The 23223-nt window shown below is 34.7% G+C and overlaps 1 protein-coding gene across 6 annotated transcripts in view; it reads right to left on the reverse strand.

Moving 5' to 3' along the window:
* The window catches only part of LOC122571058 (fasciclin-1), a 384771-nt gene that overhangs the window by 33235 nt on the left and 328313 nt on the right, over positions 1 to 23223 (reverse strand). For 3 of the 6 annotated variants that reach the window (XM_043734280.1, XM_043734282.1, XM_043734276.1), the window contains exons 8-9: positions 15212 to 15220; positions 2031 to 2036 (exon numbers count right to left, since the gene is read on the reverse strand). The exons of 1 other annotated variant lie outside the window; for it this stretch is intronic. In XM_043734280.1, the coding sequence (XP_043590215.1) occupies positions 2031 to 2036; positions 15212 to 15220 (15 nt within the window). The remainder of the gene's footprint in view (positions 1 to 2030; positions 2037 to 15211; positions 15221 to 23223) is intronic. 2 more of the 6 variants (XM_043734278.1, XM_043734277.1) reach the window with 2 other exon arrangements.

Raw genomic sequence — 23223 nt, forward strand, 5'->3', positions numbered from 1 at the left:
GAAACGAACCTTAACACTACACTTTTCTCAATTTCCTTCTTAATCGAGGGGGACTCATTTAGCTGGTCTGTACTTTCTTCAGTTATTATATCCTCTGCAGGTTTGCGGACGTTTCAGCTGACAGGAAACAGCGAAAGGGAGTCTCAAATCAAACATTCACAGCGTAACGGACAAACGATATTGACAGAGGACCCGGGGAATAACAAAAGATGCCCAACTGGCTTTACTTGGCCAGACAGGAAATTCGTCAAATCAACATCGGCGAGCAGCATGATTTTAATAATAATACGATTCTACGTCTAAGGTATCTACAAAAAGATAAATAAACTAGAGAACCTGTTGCAAACAACCTCGAGCCTTTGACTTGAAACGAAAATGTGAAATCGGGGCAAAGAAAATTGAGAAATTGGCTCTTCGAAATTAAAACTTTTACCAATTGTTGAAAGGATGCTCGTTCTGCTGGAATTATTATATATTATTATATATATATTATTGTATATTATTATATATCACATAGAGATTATTTTTATATTTAGTAATTTAAGTTATTTCATCAATTGAGCCAAAAAGATGTCAATTTTCAGTTTAGAAATGAATAACTTATGAATATCTAGAAATTTTGTATAAGTGTACAAATACATTCAGCGGTGACTTTAAGTCATACACGAGAAGATTTTAATTACAAGTTTGATCAAATTACAAAGTGAATTAATTCGAATAAAGGAGCGGAAATTTTCCTGGAATGTTCCGCTTATTTGCTTCATTTAATTAACAGCCATGAAAATCGAGAAATATTTGAAAGCCAGTTTCCTTTGTTATTTTTTGTGCTTCGATTTTGATACCTGTAAGGAGCTTTTCATATTCGTCGCACAGCGCTAAATTCAATCAAACCGAGTTCCATTCGTTTCAATGCTCCAAAGCGTTAAAGATTAACATTCAAACAAGCCAATAAATTTTCAATTGTTTATATTTTTTTAACCGTTTTGGCTCATTATAGTGCCATATATTTATCACAATATGATATTAATTTCTAACTAATAATTAACTAATAGATACTATTAATTCGTAGATAATCAGAATAAGTTAGGTTACTTCATTTTTGTTAACGTTTAATTTTATTCTATATCTTACGCAATAAAAATTATTAATAGATTCTATTGTTTATATATAGAGAAAAGAATTAAATTAAACAATTTAACCTAAATTATTCCAGCCAATTACTCAAAGGTATAAATTAAGTATACTAAATAATCGAGCAGAACGAAACATCCTATCCTCATTTCTCTCGTAAGCGATTACGCTTTGATCGTAGTTGCTCTACTTGAAAAATAAATTCAAAAATTTCAATCGCAGTAAGTACAGTCGGTTTTCAGAAAATCAACTACTCTCGTCGATCAGTAACAATAATTCAAATCCATTATTCGATTCGTCCTTCATATTCATAAATTTAAAACAACTTCCAACTATTAGAAACCGCATAATAAATCTGCCTTGAAGAAAACAGCAGTTCAAATTATTCAAGATTTTCAGGTGGAAATCCACGAAATTGTCTTAGAGAAGTGTCTAACATTGCACCAACCCTGTGATGTAGTATATGTAGTATATTACCGAGGTTGGCGGAACGTTTTCGAAAACACAGCAGAGTTTACACCTGAAAGCTTGAAACAGTCTGAACCGTAATAATTCGGTCTGTAAGAGCCTGGATTCTCAATATAACAGGCAATAGTGGGAACACAGAGAGATGTCTTGAGGTTGGTCGATTTTCCATCCGACTGTTCTTACAGGCACTCGCTACCTTCTCCACGTTTTCTTTAGAGAAACCAACAGAAGCTTTCGGTATACACGACTAGAGTTAATATATACGTATATATATGTATAACGATCTAGAATCGCTCATTCAACTTGTCGCAACGCAGTTCGTACGCGTTCCAAGTATATATATATATTTTTATTTTGAAACAAAGAGTTTTTTTTTGCGGGTGTCGTGTGTATTCGGTAGTCGTTGATGAGTTCATTTAATAAGTACTTACGATGCCCTATATGACATGCAGAGTCCAATAGAGACATGCAAAGCACCACAGAATAACATCATTGAGTCAATATAAGAGTAATAAACACATGTACACAATTGATAGAGAAAATTCGAATCGGCTATTTAAAACTTTTTCTCTTCACTCTTTTCTTTTTTTCATTGAGTCGAGTGAGAGTAAATGGGAATTTCCGCATTTTCCAGTTGGCCTGGAAAGGAAATACTAATCTACCTTGTGTTTCTTCCTTCGAACAGCGATAGTGGATATATATATGTGGTGTCCATTTTATTTGGACAGAGATCTGTGAACGTTAACGCGTTCAATCTGGCGTGGTTCAACCGTGAGTTGAACATTGTTCACGTATTTTTAGTTCTAGGGTGTTTCTAAGTTAGGAAGCGGTGTAAGTCTGATTAAAACTTGAAACACACTACCAAAATTGCATTAGAAACTCAATGCAATCTTGTAATTGAAATTTGATAAGCAGACGCGAACTAAACATTCTGTATCGCTTCAAGTATCTTGCAGCTCTAACAGCTTCTAACACTTTAAGTTTCGTTCATTCGTGATCTGTAAAAAATACTGTACCTTGTAGACCATCGACAACTTCAGTTAGATATAACTAAACATTTTCGCACGTAAACAGAAGAATTCAAAGAAGAAACGAAATCTGTATTAAAACTCGGGCACAATTAACTCATGTCACATTCACACGCCGGCTTGAACGCGTTAGAAACAAAACAAAGAAGGAAGTAAAATTTCATTAACAAACATACAGATTATCAATTAAATCGAATTAGGAAAGAAGAAACCGATCAGACAAATTAGGAAAGACGTACAATGGCTTGCAAAACTATTTGAGCTTCTTCAGATTGAAATTTTCCAAAAAAAAAAAAAACGATTTGAATAACGAAATTACGAAATTTGAAGTAGATTTCAGTAAACATGTTTGAGTAAACGAAAGCGCTTTCATTACATTTTCCAAATATTCTCTTATTTTGCAAAAAGAAGAACTGGAATGAAATATTCAAGATTATGAAAAGTCATCGAACTGCATAATCATTACCATGGTTACCAGGTCACCAGGTGCTCGAATACTTTCGCCAACTATTGTAGATCTGATCAAAATCGATCGACCCCTCGTCTCTCAAAGGAGAGGGATCGTTGAATTATCAGCGATGTCCGGCGAATAATTGAAATTTTAATCGAATCGTTCGTTGTGTCGGTTTCGAGCGTGTTCACGACGCGAACGAAAAGAAAGGAAAAAGGGAGAAAATGAAACTAAAAAAGGAAAAGAAACGATTATAGAATGATAGCGAACGACAGGGGTTACAGTGTAATTGCTCCCGTTTCTTTTGTCTTGCTTCGCTACAGGAGAACACCGCGCGTTAATGTTGGTGTAATAGAGATCGGACACATGGCCGATAGTAATTTAATATCGGCGTGCAATTAAACGCTCGGCTGCCGGTAATCGTGCCGATGAAAATCGTTATCGCGATAATAACCAGCACGATTAAATAGATTACTCGCCTTGTGCTTAGTAGTAGCAACGACACGGTGCTAATATCGTCGTCGCACGAAAATTACAGAAACTGGACGTCCAGCTGAAAATTTTTTCTCCCGCGTCGTTTCGAATAACGCGCGCGCGCGAAACCGCTTATCGAACGACGATTACTCACGGCCACGATTCTGTCGCGTTCTGCAACGTACAGTCGGTGGAAGAGATATGGCGTTGTCGTAAATTAAGCGAGGCGTGAACAAAGATACGCTTAAGTGGTTCAGATAAATTGAAATAAAAAAGAGACAAAAAAAGAAAGAAAACAATGGAAATATAGAAATTATATGGCAGTTTCTTGTATTGTTCCGGGATCTATCGAATGTTGCGATCAGACCTTGTTTATATCGTGTTAGGAATTAGAACAGTGGTAAATGGAATAATTTCTGTGTCGAATATGGAAATAATATTTCATTTGGAACTGAATTGAAAAATAATATTGAGCGAGCAAACATTCATTTAAATTGTCTAAAGAATATTTGTTTAATTTGTTCGACAAATTAACTGAATGTAGTTCGTACTAGAATGGAGAAAAACACTGATAAGAAGTAAATGATAATTTTTTACTTAAGAGATTGAAAAAAGGCACTAAGTTTAGAATTAGGTACGTAACGTTCGATGACAAGATATTTGTAAATTGAACTGTGTGTGATATGTCGTAATTCAGGGAACGCACAATCCAACATGGACATTTTTTTCTCTATTAAATTCGTTTACTATTTTCACATTTTTTTTTTTTCCTTTTTGAGTATGAACGTGTCGTTCGCGAACTATATCAAGTCGTGACATTCACGGCCTAGTCACGCAAGGGGTAAAATCAATTTCTATTGGAGGAGAAATAGATATATGAAAAATTGTTCCAAAGAGAGGAAAGCAAAAATAATTCTAAAACTATAAATAAAATTGGAAACTTTAGAAAGTTGCTAACAATATACGTATTTAAAATGTTCGTACGTATACGTATTTCACACGTACGTATACGTATCATACGTATTTCAAATAATCTATTTCGCAAAAATCCATTAAACTTACCATACCACCTCTACCGACTATGTAGGAAATTCAAATGCTTTTTTAACATTTTAGTTGCTAAATACACATACAAGCTTTTATTATTATTTCATTTTATGAATCATTTTTCTCTATAGATAATTGTATTTCATTAATGAAAACTATAAAAATTTAATATCTGGAAAAATAACTTTCTTCATTCGTGTTCTTCGAGAACTCATCGACGTAACCCCTTACACTTCGTTCAATACAAATTACAAAAGACAAAGTATTAAAAAAGGAAAGGAACCAAAACTCATTTCAATTCTTAAATGCCGTTAAATGCCGTAAAAGATTATCAAAAAACAAAAAATAACGTTTGATCAACAGTGGTCAAGTGGCCTTGAATACACTCTCGTTAAACATTCAATCTCTGCAAGAAACCCTAGAAACTGAATCAGATTAAACGCTATTTGTTCGATCGGCGTAAGATGTCTTCTCAGTCTGTAACTGTTCTATCATTTTTTACATTAACTGTTGCGGTCGGAGGTTTGTCACTCCGACGAAAAATCCTGTAAACAGTTGTATACCACATAAAAATATGATTACTTTCGAAGATCACATCGTAACCCCGCGGACGAGATCGGCCGAGTGACGATCAATCTTCTCGATAACATCGTTACTCCCGAAAAATTTTTCGCGTTACACGTACTCATGCGTAGATAGAGATTCGTTCGGACGTATAATATCCGGCATGGATTTAAAACGAGCAACCCGTAGCCGGAAAACGAATCTCAGATGCGGAATCGGCCTCTCGGGGACCGGAAAAACGTTTTAACTCGATGAAATCGCGTCACGATTGAGTTTTCCCTTTCTCGATCTTTGCGTCTTTTCAACGCCATATCGACACAGTGTCGAAAACCGGAAACCGACGAATGCACGAGAAATAAATTCACGAGAAAATGGTTGCAAGCATTCAGTTGCAAGAAGATGGTGCGTCGATCGACCGACATTTTCTCGTCCTGACATTTCGTGTTACTCGTATATAGATCGATCGTACTTCTTTCATCGAAAATGTCACGAATGTGATCTCGAAACGATATATATAAATCTTCGCTAAATTGTTGATTCTTTCTTTCTTCTTTTCTCTTTTCTTTTTTTTTTTTTTTATTTCTTCTAAAGTAATAGAATTAAGCTATGAATTATCTAACGTACTTTATGATAATAGTCTTACGTAGTCTATATTTAGCGATAGATCAGGCGTGATGAGATGATTCAAAAAGGTATGAATGGCAACAGCGTTCATGATATCGAATGCACTGATTCATGTCTCATGATATATCGTGGCTAATGCCGTTCTGTGAATGTCACGAGGGCTATGCTTCTCTATTCATGACTGTGTCGACGTACGATCTCCGCGATTCGTCGACCAAACACATCAGTGTACCGGTGCTCTCGTCCTTGGCAACATGCGACATTCAAAGGGAGCTAACAGTCAGTAGCTAGCAGTGCAACGTGCAGTGCGTATTCTCGCTAGACACTGGCGATTTACAAGGAAGATTTCATTCACTCGACAAGTCGTTTTATTCGTATCATTTCTTCAGATTGAAACTCGATTTTTAACCCTTTCTATTCGCGTTGCAAGCAGCAACAGATCCGAGATCCTAAGGGCACTTGGGTGTTGTGTTGGATCGTTCCTTAATCGAATATTCTGCATATAAGGTATTGGTACCGTGAGTGTAAAATTGGTCCTGTTGCAAGTCATTTTCCTTTCTAATCTTTTTTAAACAGAGCTAGAATTTTGTTTTCGTGCGTTATATAATTCGACCACTGTTATTTTTGCTTAAAACTGCTTTAGTAAAAAGGAGAACTAATTAATATAGATATAAGTAAATTCAGAAATAATCTAGAAATTAGAAAATTTTAAGATCGATATCGTATCTTTTTGTTTAGGAAAGTTTTTATACCTAAAATCATATCCCTGTTTTATTAGTATCGACAAGCTCGACTTGCAACGTTCCAGGTAATCTTGCACAGTACGTATATACACAAAATGGAATATAGGAAATTATACTGAAATTATTATTCGACAAAGGGAATGTAGTTTGAAGCATTATAATTGCTACTACAGTTCGGATCTACCATAAACTATCTATTATATAAAAACGGGTTATATGTTTTATAGAAAAAAAATAGCTTGTAGTTGACAATTAAGTGCTATCTCCTAGGCAGAAAAAGGTTGTCAAAATTGCGATCATATGTAGGTAGATAGTAGAAGGCAATGTACAAAGCGCGTGAGTAAAAATGAAAGGGAAGAGAATAGTATGAGAAAAGTCTCTTTCAGCGAAGTAGAACTACACCGATCGCCACATCGAAACTTATTCTCTTATTTATGGCTGGTTTGTGTTAAAAGGTTTGCCTTCACCAGCAAATCTTCCTTGCAAGGAACCACGGTGCATTTTTCAGGCAATAGCTAATAATTCATTCGAGCGCTGTTTCCAAATCACCAAAAAAGTAATATCGAACAAAATGGCCAATTGTCAACATTCTCATCATCGCTATCTAACACACTCGTTCTAAACTAGAATCATGAAGCAATGTTTCTAAAATCTCACTCTTCCTTCATCTTCCCGTAATATTTATCTTTTCTTTTCTATATTCTATAAAATTTTCATTTCGTTAATACTTTATATACTTCTTGGCACCTGAAATTCCTTCTATTCGTTTTACCGTTTCTCTTCAATGTTTTCGACGCTTATAATATCTTTAAAGAAAAGAAGCTACGGTCGAAGTATAGGTCGAGTTGCAGTTTCTTTTTGTTTTCGATTATGATGCATAGAATACGTTTTCAGAATTTCTAAAGTACATACGAATAAAAATTTCTTCGATCTTTCGAAAGCAAAATTTACATTCTATTCGCGAAAACATAGAGCCATGTATCCGTCACGCTTGACATACCAATCAATTCGTAAAATAATCTTCAAGTATTTAGTATCTTGCAATACAGAATCCGGTAAAGTCTTTCCAATCTCCTCAATTCTCGCCAGAGAAACGTTTCAATTAACGCGACCAGATATACGGAATGACTAGCTTTTCACTAGAAAATTCAGCCGACAAATTGTTTTCTTTCATCATTAACATATCGAACGGAAGTCCTTTGCAGAGAGTAAAAGAGAGAAAGAGAGAAGAATAAAGTGGGGAATACACGGGGTCCGGCACGATTACCAAATACTTCCCTTTTTTTTCTACGAACTTTTTTTCGGTGTATCGAGGAAGCGGCTAACGGCCGCAGAATGAACGGCTGCATCGAAATGAGATTTTTTCCCCGAGGCTTTTAAGCTACCCTTTTTCGCGGCAAGCAATAAAGCCCGCCGCTTCGTCACGTTGAAAACGCTTCTCTATCTTCTGCCGCGAACGATTTTCCTCCGTGCCCCGTTTCTTCCTTTTCCCGTCTAGCGTGTGTGCATGCGCTCTTTTGTTTAGCTTTGCTTCATTTAATACACGCTCGTCGCGTACATTGACCGGACAACGTACTTAGATTCACCTTTGACGTTGTCAGCTCGAGTCCAGATTGCGTCGTTCAAAGATACGCGCTTTGTTGTACTCCATAGAAACGCCTATGTATATTGATATATCGTACTCGATGGAATAATATGTTTGCAGATTTTACCAATTTCTTTTTACTTTAATGAAAATATTCATTTTTTTTTTTTTACAAATTTCTTTTATTTTATCCTGCGTATTAAGCTAAATTAAAATTAAAGTCGTTTTTTTATCAGCAAAACCAAGTAGAATTTATTTTAGATCAAACTTCGTTTTCATTGTATGAATTACAGAACACCGAACACTTGCCTTTCTTTTGCCAACTTTCTTTCGTGTTTCTTTTGCCATTCAGTGAAACTTGTTAGATAAAACGTAAACGAGAACAGAAAATACGGAACTCCACTTGTTAATTGTAAACGTGGACCGTGTCCAAACAACGAAATATTTGGCGGGTAGTGAATTTCAGCACACGATCGTCGACCGGTTGTTTTATCGGTCTATTCGTTGCAGAATTAATTTCCATTGCCGCGGGACAACTTTTAAATGAAGCTCTCCACGTTTCGTATACGGTTATTGGGATTCTTCACTTTGCTCGATATACAGGACGAATCGCGAGATATTATTGTCTGTTTTTTTTTCTTTTTTTAATGAAGCAATTAATTGTCCGAGTATCATATTATAGTTCTTATGCTATATTTTAAGTTTATTTGTTTTCTATAAATTTATTTATTTTATGTATCTTTTATTTTATTTAATTTAGGATTTACATAGATATTATATTTTAAGGTTAATTGTCTTTTATTTCTTGTATTTATTGTTCATTTTATTTTTATTTATTTGTGTTATAATTTTGTTAATAGATCAACAAGAAATACTTCGTTGAATGATTTTATTTACTGTTTGGGTGGAGCTTTTAAATAATTGTTTAATATACGTTCACCAAAAATCTGTATAATTAGTATTTTTACTATAGTAACTATAAAAAATTTTCCAAATCATAAATCAAATAAATGTTTCAATGTTCTCTTTTTATCAGAATAATCAGATATAATAATCCATTATTGTTATTCATTATAATATTGATTTCTACGGAGTAATCATATTGAAAATGAATATTGAAAATCGCAATTTTAATTAATCCGTAATTAATTTAGTAGCGGAATGCATACACATTACTGCAATTAAATATTCTCTGAAATAAATCTAGCATCACATGTTATCTGTGATATCAGACAATACACGATTTAGTGTAAAAAATTATCGATGACCTTAATTAATCGATATAAAACTCACTTCTGCAAAACGGGGGAAATGAAAGTAACATATCTACCGCATAATAATCTTTCCATGGAAAAAATAATCTGTTTTAATAGAAAGAAGATTACTTTTTATGAAATCATCCACATTTTATCTAAGGAGTCGATACTTTCATCTCGTTCCTTTTTTTCAATTAAATCAAATATGTTATCAACTGTATCATTCGTCGGATATGTAAGGACATTATTCATGCTGCAGACTGTCAATAAATGCGAAATATGTTTTCACAGTTTTCTATGCATCAAAACAGCGAAACAAAAAGACAAAACTTTCATTCGACTGGCGCAAAAACGTTATGTTTTATCGTTGAATTTATCTTACAGTTACCACGCGCGTAGCTGTATTTGTATTTTAATCCGTGAAAAATAACGCTTCATCAGTGTCGCGTGAATTCTCGCGATATTGAAATGTTTCACAAGCAAGATAGTATCTCGTCGACTTTCGTCTTCTTTTCTCTGAGAGAGTGCCGACCGCGTGAGATTTTTACGAAAAGAAATACGGCCGCATTTACACCTGATGAAGTACTTTTCTCTCCTTGAAGAAGCTTGAAATTTATGAGTCTTGTTTGTGCAACGTTGTCTCTATTTTAGGGCGATATTCACGACGATCTCTTTTCCCCTAAATTCGAACCGTGAACGCGTTACATTTCATTTCCTGGCGTGTTTATCGCGTGAGGGAAAACTCCCTACCTTTGTCGAAATTGATAAATTCGAAGCTTTACTACTGCTTACAACGATTTCCTGGAGAAATATCGAGCGCTATCGACGATGGTTGCGCTAGTTTTATTCTGTTTAGCGATTTGTTTAACTACACGTGCGCTAAAATTAATTTAGATTACGAACGGATTAGTTTGAAGATAAATAAAGTGCTATTTTTCTTCTCACGGCTTAATTAATTTCTAGGTTTACCAGAATTTATTGTGAGGGCGAAAAGTATCCATATCTGTAAGTATTCGTCCACTAATTGTAAGCTTTATTTTCATTCGAATGGCTGCAATTACTTTTTTGAATTACTTTTGAATGGAGATCTTTTAATTAATTTTCCGTTTCTTTGTTTTATTTCATTTTATAAGATACATCGTTTCAATGTATCTCGTTATACTTCAGATTAATCGCAGATAAAACACGTTTACAAAATTGTAACAAGGAATAACAATGAATATCAAGTAGAAGAATATTAATTTGCCAGGTGCTAATTACCTAATATAGCAATTTGAACAAGGAGATACAGACAATCTTAGATTTACCTAAATTATGATGTTTTAAGAACGACATAGAAAAATCCAGAAAAATATAATAATGTTGCTGAGAACAATTTCTACTAATAATTATTTCAATCCAATCACGAATAATTAATCGTAAGCATTTTCATCGATAAATTTTGCTTTATCCTGCAAAGAGGAAAAATTATTTAAATGAATGAATACTTACAAATCGTACTTGTAAATCGTATTTGCAAGCGCACTCACAAATTTTTATCCTACTTATCCTACTCCTTCCTCTAAGGTAATCAGATTTCAATTAATGTGTTCTTTTTTATTTTGCGTATAAAACTGTTTCAAATCAACAAATTTTAACATATGTCAACGATATATTTTATTTGTTATATCAATATCTATCGACGAGGACAATCACTATCAGTGATAGCTTTTTATTCAATATCGAATACGAAGAGAAAAATGAAAATTTATTGACTATAGGATCAAGTGTATCCGCATCTGTTGGTTATCGAAGGATGTTGCAGTCGCGTGTCGGACCATTCAACGTATTTGTCACATGTAACTGTAACACGCTTGAATTGCGTAATATAGACTTCGTCTGTACATTCGATATACAATTTTTTCAAATTTATCGCGTTTTCACTGTTCTTCCTTTGCTTCTAAATATCCACGACGACATAAGTGAAAAGTTACTAGATGTACGATAAAGCTCTGTGCTTTCATAAACGAAACGTACTTTCATTTTTATAAAGTTACAATGAAGTGAAAGCCGCAAGGAACTCTTATATAATTTATAATAGATATTCCTTTTATACATTAAAAAAGAAAAAAAAAAAGAAAAACACACACACCCACACTCATTAGAGCGTCAGCTCTATCTGCTTCAATAGAAATACGTTAACAAATCTAACACTTCGACTTCGTCTTAAACGTAATTAAGTAACTTATTAATTGACGATTTTTTTGCATTAAAAGTATTGCATTAAAAGTAGTTTGCAAGATGCAGATAACAGGTGGACCTCCTTCATCCACCGACGAGGTAACAATCTCAACTTCGTGTTCTCTAGTTCGCCAAAGACATCAATCGTGTGCATGTATTGTATGTACGTACGTGTGCACTAGCACAGAGCAGCGGGCAGTCATGCATCGGAACAAGCACGAAACAACGAATAAATCGAGCAAAACTGTTCCATAAAAATCCACAAGCCATCGTTACGCATTTACGGCCGCATTAACCGCTCTCCTTTTTGCCATGGTGGATTAGCCGTCGCGTTAGCGAATATTAACGAGAAAAAGCACGCTCGAATGTATCTGCAAAGCAGCTTTATACTATTCGACGTCTGTTCCTCGACTCGAAATTTTTCATTTCTACGAAATCTTCCGGAAGCATATTAAACCAACGAATGAATAAACCTTTATCGCGGATGCTTTACTAACATCTTCAAACATTCGCAAACATTTGTTCGCTCGTATTCTATGTTCCACTTTTTCCAAAACTGAAATCCTCTTTTCATCTTCAATGCAAGAATAAGAGTCGAAACGCAAATATCTTCAAACATCATTAAACCTCAATATTCCTTGGACAACATCATCGTGCACGCGAACATTTGACCATTCATACGTTTCCGGAAATTTTCGTTCGCTTCAAGACATATACGTAAGACACGAACCATCCATACATTGACTTCAACACATGGGTGTAAACGACGGTTGTTTTTCAAACGTCGAATATGGTAAGCATTCTACCATACAACTCGTGCACAACGATCATGCGAGAGGGACAAGCGTGAAGGGACGAAAAGAAAGAGAAAACATTGCTCCGGAAGCGGATTCGAGCGATAGGGATCAGGCAGGCTTGTGTGCAACGGTGCATGGGGTGCATAGAGGACGTGCACGCGACTCGCTTCCACGATTTTCCACGTTTGAACGCCCTCCGTGCGATACTCTTTACCGAAACGAATGATGCACGACCGCGGGAAACCGAGAGCAATTCCAGCGAATGGCAGAGTCCTTCCGGTCTGCGAACTAGTTTCGCTAGGCGACCGAAACGAGACGAAAGTTCCCGCGAGAAGTTTCTCGTGGCTCGTGACCTATGCCGTACACTCTCCAATTGCTTCTGTCACGACAGACTTTTTCTTCCGCGAATATTTCTTTCGCGAGTTTTCGATATACCGGATGTCCCTACGATCGATCGTCGATATGTGAATTATTGAACAGAAATTATTTGTTTGAAAGTATTCTTCGAGTATCCTTTAACAGAAATGTTAAATAAGTAAACTCAAACGAAAATTAAGTTGGAATACTAACGCACGGGAGAATGTAATTACCGATACCAGGAGAAAACGAAAATTTGACGTTTAAAACACAAATATAGTATCCTCCTTTCCCTAAATCGTGTATACACAAACAAACTTAATTAAAATCTGCACGCAATACGATCTTTTACTCAGCGAATCCAAAATTCTCCTCATTGTACGAGAAAAATAATTAACTTCTCAAATTTAAAAAAAAAAAAAAGAAAAAGAAGTGCGAAAAGGCGAGTTAAAGAAACTGGACGGACTGATGCAAGAGTACGTTCCGTTGACAAACGAATAAATAGAAGGCAATAAGAGAACGAAGTAAATCAAAAGGAGAAGGAAAAAAAGGGAAATACACCATGAACGGTCCGATTTGCACGGTGAACGCGGCCAGGAAGGAAAAAAGAAACGCGGCCGGAAAAATCGCATCGGCGCTGGCGACGCGGAAAAAAGGGAGCGAAAAAAGCGCGACTCTAGCGGGCGTGGCGAGCAAAAAAGAACGACACACCGTGTATTGTGTAGAACGAGGCCGATGGTGGCGCTGCGGAAAGCGAAAAAGACAGGCAATGGCTTGCATAAAAACACTGACTATGAAATGCAAAATAAGCACACGCTCGTGCGTAGCCCGTGTTTCGCGTACGCGCCTGGAAATCGATACGATCGACCACACAGGGGTCCTGTCCGATTCGATTCCATTCTTTTCGTCCTTTGACGTTCCACCATCCCCCTTGGCTCGTTTGCTATCTGCTAAAGAGTCGCGCGATGATACGGAACGTCATTAAAAAAAAAAAAAAAAAAAAAAAAATAAAGAACAGTCAGACAGGATCAACGTATCGATTCTCTGTGTATTTTGTGGCGTGGCGCGTGTGTCGATTTGTAACACTTTTAACGGAACGTTCCTCGTCGAGACGTAGAAATGGTTCTTTCTCTATTGATGGGAATAGGAGAGGGTTAAAGAGGTTTGAGAGGTACGATAAAGTTTGGTCGAGTTTGACCTGTTCTATAATGGGCATGGTGAATCCTGTTGTCTTTTATTCTACAATTCTTTGCCTAAGTTGGAGATTTAGATATGTTAATCACGAGAGAAATAAAAAGGAAATTTAAACGAGTGAATGATGGAATTTTACTAATATAAAAGCTTCAAACTATGGCAAACTTGTGAATCACATTAGAAATACGGTTGGATTGTTGAATTTCTAGGGAGATGTTTTCATAAGGAAAAGACAATTTATATAGATACCTCAGAGATAGTGAAAAAATGTTTACTAATTGTAAGTATACGAGATATCGTAATAAGTATTATGTAATAAAAAAGTAATGTAAAATTTGCAATGTCTTTGGTGGAACATAATAAAATCAAAATAATATACAAGAATATAATCAATGTCTTCTGTAATAGCTCTGAGAAAATATCTTGATTATTATTAATAAAGCTATATTTTACATATACTATGCAAATATATTCCTCTTATCGAAGCTTCACTGTTTTATTTCATAATAAAAAATCTATGCTAGAATATTTTTGCCTTAAGAAGAAATTGGTTACTGAATAAAGTCGCTACAGATATCGTCTTCTACCATTTATTACCTTACCTCTACAAAATTATAAATCACAAATTATCGTTCAAACTCAATTAAATTGTGTCGAAAATTACAGCCATATATTCGCAATTTTAATGTCGATATTTTAAGGAGGTACATAAATGCAACAATTTTTCATAGGAAAAAGTTCTTTAATTCCACAATATCTATTATTTACCTAACCCTCCTTATCTCTCGTTCAAAGATGTCATATTAAAAAATAGGGCGATAAAATAATTTCAATAGAATCGGGATATTCCACGGAACCATTTCTTTGTCTCGGACGATGAATCACGCTCGATCGCGAGGCGTGATGTTTTAGTGTACACATACGCAAGCGGATGCACTAAATGGAATAGATCGAGGGTGAGCGAAAAAATGTTGCGACTCGCTAGTAGGAAGCGTATGAAATAGTAGAACAGGGTATGAAGAAAGAGCAGACAGAATGAAATAGAACAGTGAAAATGAAAGAAGAGGTAGAAAGAAGGTTGTTCGATTATGTCTGCGAATATGACACATGTACAGCGATATAATATATTGTAGTGTAATGAATGAAATATACAGATATATATAAACGTATGTACATATGTAATATATGTGAATGAAAGAAAGTGAAGATAGTGCGAAAGAGATAGAAGAAATGGAAGAAGAAAAACTAGAGAAAAAGCTGGCGGCGAATTACCTTGAAGGACTGCACAGAGAAACCAGAAACCATGGTTGGTCCGTAACATAAGAAGCGAACAGAAAACAGAAAAAAGGTAAACTTGTAATTAGGTTGTTCGCTGTAAGAGACACTGCTGTGATATGAGAAAAGATCGGCTCGTTCATCTGATAGGGAGAATTGGACGCTTCGACAGTTTTAATTCCTTCGAATTACGTTTCTCTCACGTTCACGCGTTTTTGCTGCTCTGTTATGCGTTCGCCTGCCCTTTTTATTCCACTTTTTTTCACTTCGTTTTTTCGTTTGATTTATCTTTTTGCGCAGAAAAAAGAGCAGGATAAACGAACTCTAGGAACGCGCGAACGCCAGAAAAACGTTGTCTGCATAGGTTCAAGCGTTTGCAAGAGTAAGTTGGTTCTGCGTGGAGCAAAAAGGGGGCAGGGGTGGAGAGTCTCTTCGTGTCTTTTTTTTTGTCGCACGATGGATCCAATGTGTGCTACGAGGTGCTGCAAAAATTCTTGCCATATCAAAACATCGTGACGCATTGGCCATATATGGCTGTGATGACGAAGCGAGAGAAATTATTTCTACCGTGTTCTTGTTTACGATATTTTACATAAGTCAGTGATGGGCGGTGTGTAGATTAAAATAATAATATACGGCTAAATAGTGATGATCATAAAAATAATTTCTCTCCGTACTTTGATATTCGACTCACCGATTAAAATTCCAAAAATTATTGCGAATAAACTGATGGTTTAAATACGATATCAAAAATAAAAAATGATACCGATGAGAATGAAATATTCATAAATATCACTTTATCTAAAATTTTGTTGCCGTTAATAAAGATTGCAATGTGATATTTATGAGTTTTAATTTATTATAAATTCGAGAATAAGGGAGAATGCTGGCATCCTAAGAGTTATAGCGAGCGAAAAGACAGAAGCCGAATTATCAATCGCAGTTATTTAGTTTCAAACTTTCCCTCCGTTGAACGCTGTATGAGTTAATTATATTTTCTTTTCGTCCGTGGCTACGACAAAACGTGGCTGCTCGTTTAAAATGTTTTGTCTTCTTGACGATCGTTATTTCACCTCGTCCGGTGCCATGTTCATGTCGGGCTTGACAAACATAACATTCTCTCACGGATCTGATGTACCAAAACGTTCAGGTGACTCGTTTTCGTTTCGCCTGATGGACTGACAATTAATTACCGTCTATGATTTTGCAAATGTCAACGTGTCGGTCATATCCGGCGACGGTTCCACCTACTGAACACGACATACGGATGTATTTGATGTGTCAATTGCACGGGCGTACACGCCATAAACAAATACTGATGCACCTGTGTAGAAGCGTAAGTGAATAAATTGCGCACGATAATCGAGCTTGCTTGATTATCACGGTAATTTGATGAAAATAGAAAACATTTTACTCTTTTGCTATGAAGGAAATATATGTGTGCGTATATATATATATATATATATACATATAATTTAATTATAATTTTTATAATATAAGATTCTTTAATTCTATTTATATACTTATATATGTCATATCATAATTAATTACACGATATGTATTATCTTCTCCTAATATTTTATAAAACACGTCAGATCGCATCGGAGCAATTTGCAAATAATTTTTCGTTTGATAAATTCCATATGTTAATTGCGAAGCTACTACCTCCATGTTTTAAAATTCCAAATTCACATATTTTAGTAGAATAATCATTCTGTAACAATGAAGCATATGGAAATATGATGGACCTCTGTGCAAAATGTAAAATTTCTGGCGAAAAAGTTGTAGTATCGATGAATATTTATTAGAATATGTGTGACCTATGGAATCACACTCATTATGCGAACGAAAGTAACGCAGGAGTGAAAAAACGTAAAATCGACTGACGAACGGTACTTGCCAATTTTGCGATGATATTATTTGTCACGGGGAGAATTCGATTTCGGAAAAATATATTCCTGTATTTTCATCCGTGAAAATACGCAATATTCGTCATAAATAGCTATATCTATATCATGTACAATGACTTTGTTGAGATTTAATGAGATTATTCAGCGTTCCAGGTTGTAACGTGAGACAATAGGAATCAATCAAAAGAACAATTTCATGTCGAAATAGTACGATCTTTTTACATGTTTAATAGAGAACGAGATAAAATGGTACTTTTATTTTAGATAGCAAAAAGTACAAATGCAGAAGCTAACGTGCATAAGGACTGTATTGTAACAATTTATTAAATTTTTTACAATGTCTACAATTTGGGTATTTCATATTCGAAGAATATTATGTAAACGTCAAAATTTTATCAAATAAAATTATACCGTGTAGTCAGAACAATGTCAAAACTCAAAGCAGGTTTAAAGAAAAATTTTTTTCACTACCAAATGGTTGAACGATTAATGATATTCCACATCAAACTTGAAACTGATTTTCCAATGAAATTTATTCTTCATAGTATCATCAATATTATGAATTAATATAAAATTCGTCAATATTCCAATGAAGTAATAACAATGAAATGTGGAGTTAGGATGGAATTTTTCTCGTCCTTTTATTCTTCATATTTCCTGTTCAATGTTCGAAATACAAATGTCCGCTGGAACGACAGTTTTTTACGAGCTCAAAATGTGAATCACGAAACGTCGATCTTCTTCGGTAGTATTACCATTTCTTTGGTAATGCAATTCAGACGTTTCCGTCGAAAATGAAGGAAATGTGAGAATGCAGTTGCAAGCAAGATACACATTTCATTGTGCGTCGATGTAATTCGATTTCGTACGTGATTTCATCGAATACGACTTTCCTACCTAGCGAAGCAAATCCCTTTTCTACATTTTCTCAACGAACCAACATCTTGTTTCCATAGCAAAACAAAAACATTTTCTCTGCTATGTGACATCGTTCTGGATACCTAAAAATCCGATTATTTGAGAACTTCAAGAATCAGCAAAATATATAACAAAGCTAATAATGTACGCATCAGGTAACTAAGAAAATTCTGTTATTCTTTTTATGAGAAGAAAGAGGGATATGAAAAAAATGTAGCAAAAAATCACTTTGTTTACAAAAGTAGTTACATTTACGCACAAGTACTTTTTTCATTTATTAAATGTATAACATTATTATTTGATAATATGCTATATATAATCCGTGACAAAACTTTTGGATGGAAGCTTCTTATATATTGTCGTTATTCTTCTGATGTTAATCTCTATCTAGTTATTGTCTCTTTTAAGTCTAGATAATTGAGCCATTTAAAAATCAAACTAAACAAATTCATAGAGATTAATCATTTGATTTTTGAAAAATTAAATACTCGTCATGTATTTTTCTACTAGCAGAATAATAACATTTTCAGAAAATAGTGTTGTCTATCTGTTATTGTCATTTGGCTTCTGTGTGATTCGATTATCCGCCGAGTTAAAAATTCAGAAACAATGTTGAAGTAATATCGAAAAGACTTTCTCATTTCCCGAAATCATGATTTAATAATCACGAATAAAATTACTATTATTACCATTATAAACAAAATACTATTATCATTATGGTATTACTATTTTAATATTATACCATTCTACTTCTATTCTATTGCATTATTCCATCTTATCGTTAAATATTCTTTTATTACGCGTCATAAAAACGAAGCTTCGACTGAAAAAGAACTTCTTCAATTACCTGATACAATGCACGATCTCGAATGAATTATTACTTCAAAATCCAACTGACAAGAGAGCTTAAGGAAGGAAATTTATTTACTATCGTCGTTATCCATTAATTACAGAAACGATGATACATTATGGTGTCGAAATTACATAAATCGATTTAATTGTAATTGATAATTAGCATCACATGTGAAAAGAATCAGTCAATGAATTACTTGTACGAATAGTTTTCAAATATTTCGTGAAAATGCGTTCGAAGGGAATGGCGTTATCCATTTGGAAGGGACAGGAAGCATGAAACGTGTTCCGTCTGCTCGGGTCAAAGGAGAGATTACATTTCGAGCACGTTCGTGGTCTCGAGTCGAATCGTTATTATTCACGGGGTAAAAGTCGTTCGTCGAGTAATCGGGGAACAGCGTCAGGTGTGCGTCCCAGTTTCTTCGTAATCACGGACGATTCAGTGAATCGCACGTTATCAGTGCACACGCGATTGCAAATTCATGCACGTGAGGTGTCGAAGACAGCGACGGCTGGCTGCCGTTCTACGAAGAAAATCTCCTTTCGCGCCATTAAAGAATATCTTGGCAAGTTTGCGAACCGATCGAGCGAGTTTGCTTTCGATCGAGAACTTTGGATGGTTGTCGATAACTTGGAATTATTCTCCTCGCGCGAGGAAATATATTCATTCGACTCTTACGTTATATATGTATATACTTATACATATACACCTCTCTACGGGTGATTTATTTTTCTGTAGAAGAATACTTTTTTTTTATTTTTGTACAGAGAAATACTTTCATGCAAAGAATAATTTTTACGTGTTTATTTTGTATAAGTACGTGCAGGCTTCTATCCTAAATATTTTTATGTAGCAATATTTCTTGGGGAGAAATGATTTCCAACTTTAGAACCAATTTTTGGAAATTTTACGATTATTTTTTTTTTTAAGATTGAATAAGGATCGCAACGTTTGTAAATGTTAATGGCTCTGAAAATTAGAAATAGGTACTTGATTACTAAGTAGCTAAAAAATAATTAGCACGATATAGGCGAGATTTTTGATTTATGGGTAAATTGTTTTTAACACTGAGTGAGTATGAAAGTCGGATTCATTCTTATTGCAATTAATAACTAAATGGAGCTTTGGAAAGTTTATATGAAAATTGTTGTTTAATCCAATTAATTATCGGCGACAGCATCATTACTTTTGACTTTCATTATTAATTATATAATTTTTAACTCAGTGTTACTTACAGATCGACTCAATAATTAATTTTTGCTGGTTTCAGAAAGCTATTTAAAAATAATCTACATTTTATAATTAAAATAGCTATTCATCTTACTGCACGTTTCGTTTAACATTGAATTATTTATTATCTTCTATCTTTATACTGTTAATTCCATTTTCGTTCTAGAATTTTGCAAGAAACAGTAATTTCATGCTCCGTAACCTAAATTTCGCGAAAAAATGTCGGAGAGGTCTGGTTTCGGTCGTGGGGACAGGAATAAACGTTTGAAAAATTACAAGTCGTAATAACAGAATCGCATGGTTCCGTGAAATTGTTTTTATTAGATAGTCGAATGCACGCGTTGCAACCGACAGAAACGAATGGACGAGCAAGAAACCGAAGCACAGAGGCAACGAAGTCGCAGCATAATGCGCGGTTTATGCGATCCTCCTTTAATTATTTCGCCAGATGGTTCCACTGGGATAAGGTAACGGTTTAAGCAGGGTTTTAAATGGCAGCGGGGAAATTTAAAAGGCCGTCGGACCGCAAGGTCGGCAATTTGCGTTCTGCCTCCGTCTTTTAATTGAAAGGTCGAAACGCGTTATTGCTTTTTCCGCCGACGCCATTTATATCGGTTCATCTCTCTTTCTGGCAGAAACACGCGAACGCCTGCTTCCGACGCTCGTAACGCCGGCTAAGAATCCATCTATCCAAATAAATTAATCCATTAATGCGAGAATAGTGGGACTTCAATGGAAGTTCACCACTGAGGATAAGAACGAAGTATTTCCTCTTTAATTCTAATCGAGTTTTCGAACCTTCTCCAACGATTACGATAGAATTCTATATGCGCTGTAATATAACTGGAATTCCTTCTCGTCTAATTTTGTCTTTTTTCTACTCTAACGAAATATTATGTAATTATATGTAAGAATGGGGAGTAACAGACAGGAAATAAAAATGCAAGAACTGTGAATAGAGATTCGTAGGTACTGCAGAATTTTCTGTCATACAATGGGTAGTATCATTCCCTGAAATTGAAAATATTAAAACTTCTAATTGTAAAAAATTAAATATATTAATTCTCACGAACTATCGAGTAAAGTTATGTTACGAAGACATACAAACTTTCAGTTCTAATAAATTACTTAAGCAACAATTTTCCTTCGTCCATCGCCTAATACCCTTATATTCCAACGAATTAATATAACGAGAAACAAATACTCAGCCTTAAAACAGTTAAGAAATAATCAACAAAAATCTTGCCAACAATTCGAATCATTTTATTATCGAAATCTCGTATAGGAAGCTTCTAACTTTCTACAACAATACCAGCTGGCCATGAAAGAAGCTGAAGGAATTGATTGCGAATGCAGAACTCTCGATTCTTCTGCATAATTTTCGATTAGCGTCTTGTCTCGGGGAAACTACAAACATTAAACTTTTCCTCTTACGAGAACCTGTCGATCGGCTCACAGGCCAGCAAGCCTCGAAGTCGTGCAAGAAAAATTGTCTTTCTCTCAAGAAAATTCACGTGGGAAAGCTCGAAGGTGCACAACACGTAGGCCAGTAGTCTTTGCACGTTCAGAAGTAAGGAACTTTTCATGACCTCGTGAAACTTTGTTCATCCTACCGAGCCACGGTTTTTTTCTTCGACTTACGCTTTCTCGCGTTGGGGACGAGAGGCTTAAAGATTTTATTTCGTCGAAGGCCTGTCATCGACTCCGGCGAAGTTATTTGACCATGGTCAACGATAGACACGGAAGACTTTGAATATATTATTCGAATGGTAGGAACGTTTACAGAGATACGGTTGGAACGTGTTCCAAATAAAATGAAAGATAATAGTTTTCTTCCTTAAGAAAAATCAATTGTTCATCTTTTTTTAAAAACATTAATTTTTTCTTTTTCCCCGGATGGAGCAACTTCTTTTTACCACGAGAAAAATCTACTTCCAATTAAAGTGAATTATTTAAAAATCTTAATTCTTATAAATTATTGAATGACTAAATTTATATCGCTAGAACATTAAGACCTCCTCTTCCAATTTTTGAAAATTATTTAAGTCGCCGAGACAAAAGGAATAATTTCTTTTCGTTCATTGGCTAATACCTTTATTTCGAAGAATCAATACAATGAATATTAATTTCACATTTAATAAACTGTTTAATTTATATTCTACAAAGTATTTGTTACTATTTAAAAGCATCTATAATAAATGACAGTCTATTTTTTTGACAAAATATAATTTATTTATAATCATATAGGAAATTAATAAACGAAAGGATTAGCTGCTTAATCATTGGATTAAATTCCATAAAAATTATGATTTATATTGACTTTAAAGGATTACGTTTATAAATTTTAATCAAGTTTCGCGTAAAACTTTTTAAACGATTTGTTTCCACAGGCAAATACATGAATCACTCTTCGAGTTGAAGGAAGTTTACCGATTTTCTTCCACGCGGAAAATCCTATTTCTCTAAAATTAATTTATACACTTCCAATCTTGATAAAGGTATCCTCAGCTCGGCTCATCGACCGTTTATTCTCGTTTCGATAAAAATTCCGTCGCGAAGCTTTATTTTTACACCTCACAGAATTGTTTGTGTAAGGTTCGCGAACGAGAACGATCGTCGTTGGTCGACGGGACTTTTTGAACCTCGAATTTTGCATGAAAATAGTTTTAATATGAAAAGAAAATAAACGCGAAATCCAGATCGCATTGGAATTTACTTCCGATCGTGAGAAACCGAAGTGACTTTCTTGATTTCGCCTGCATTATTGAAAACGCCCAATAGACGTATAAATTGATCTTTAAATCGCTGATAATTATTTATTAAACACTGAAATTATTCTGTTTAGAGAGAAAATATTTCATTAAGTAATAGTACAAATGACAAAGTGGTGATCCATTGTAAAGATAGAAATTGAAATATTTATAATATAATGAAATATAATAAATGAAATATCTCTGTTAAAAGTTCCTTTTTTGCAGAAAATTTTTTAGAAAAACATTTTGAAATTTTGTTAAACATCCGTATACTTAATAGTGTTTGCACTTAATAGATTTTGACGTCGATTATCATTATTTATTATATTTATATAGTAATTAAGA

Source organism: Bombus pyrosoma, linkage group LG9, assembly GCF_014825855.1.
Source record: "Bombus pyrosoma isolate SC7728 linkage group LG9, ASM1482585v1, whole genome shotgun sequence".
In the NCBI taxonomy this organism is placed as follows: domain Eukaryota; kingdom Metazoa; phylum Arthropoda; class Insecta; order Hymenoptera; family Apidae; genus Bombus; species Bombus pyrosoma.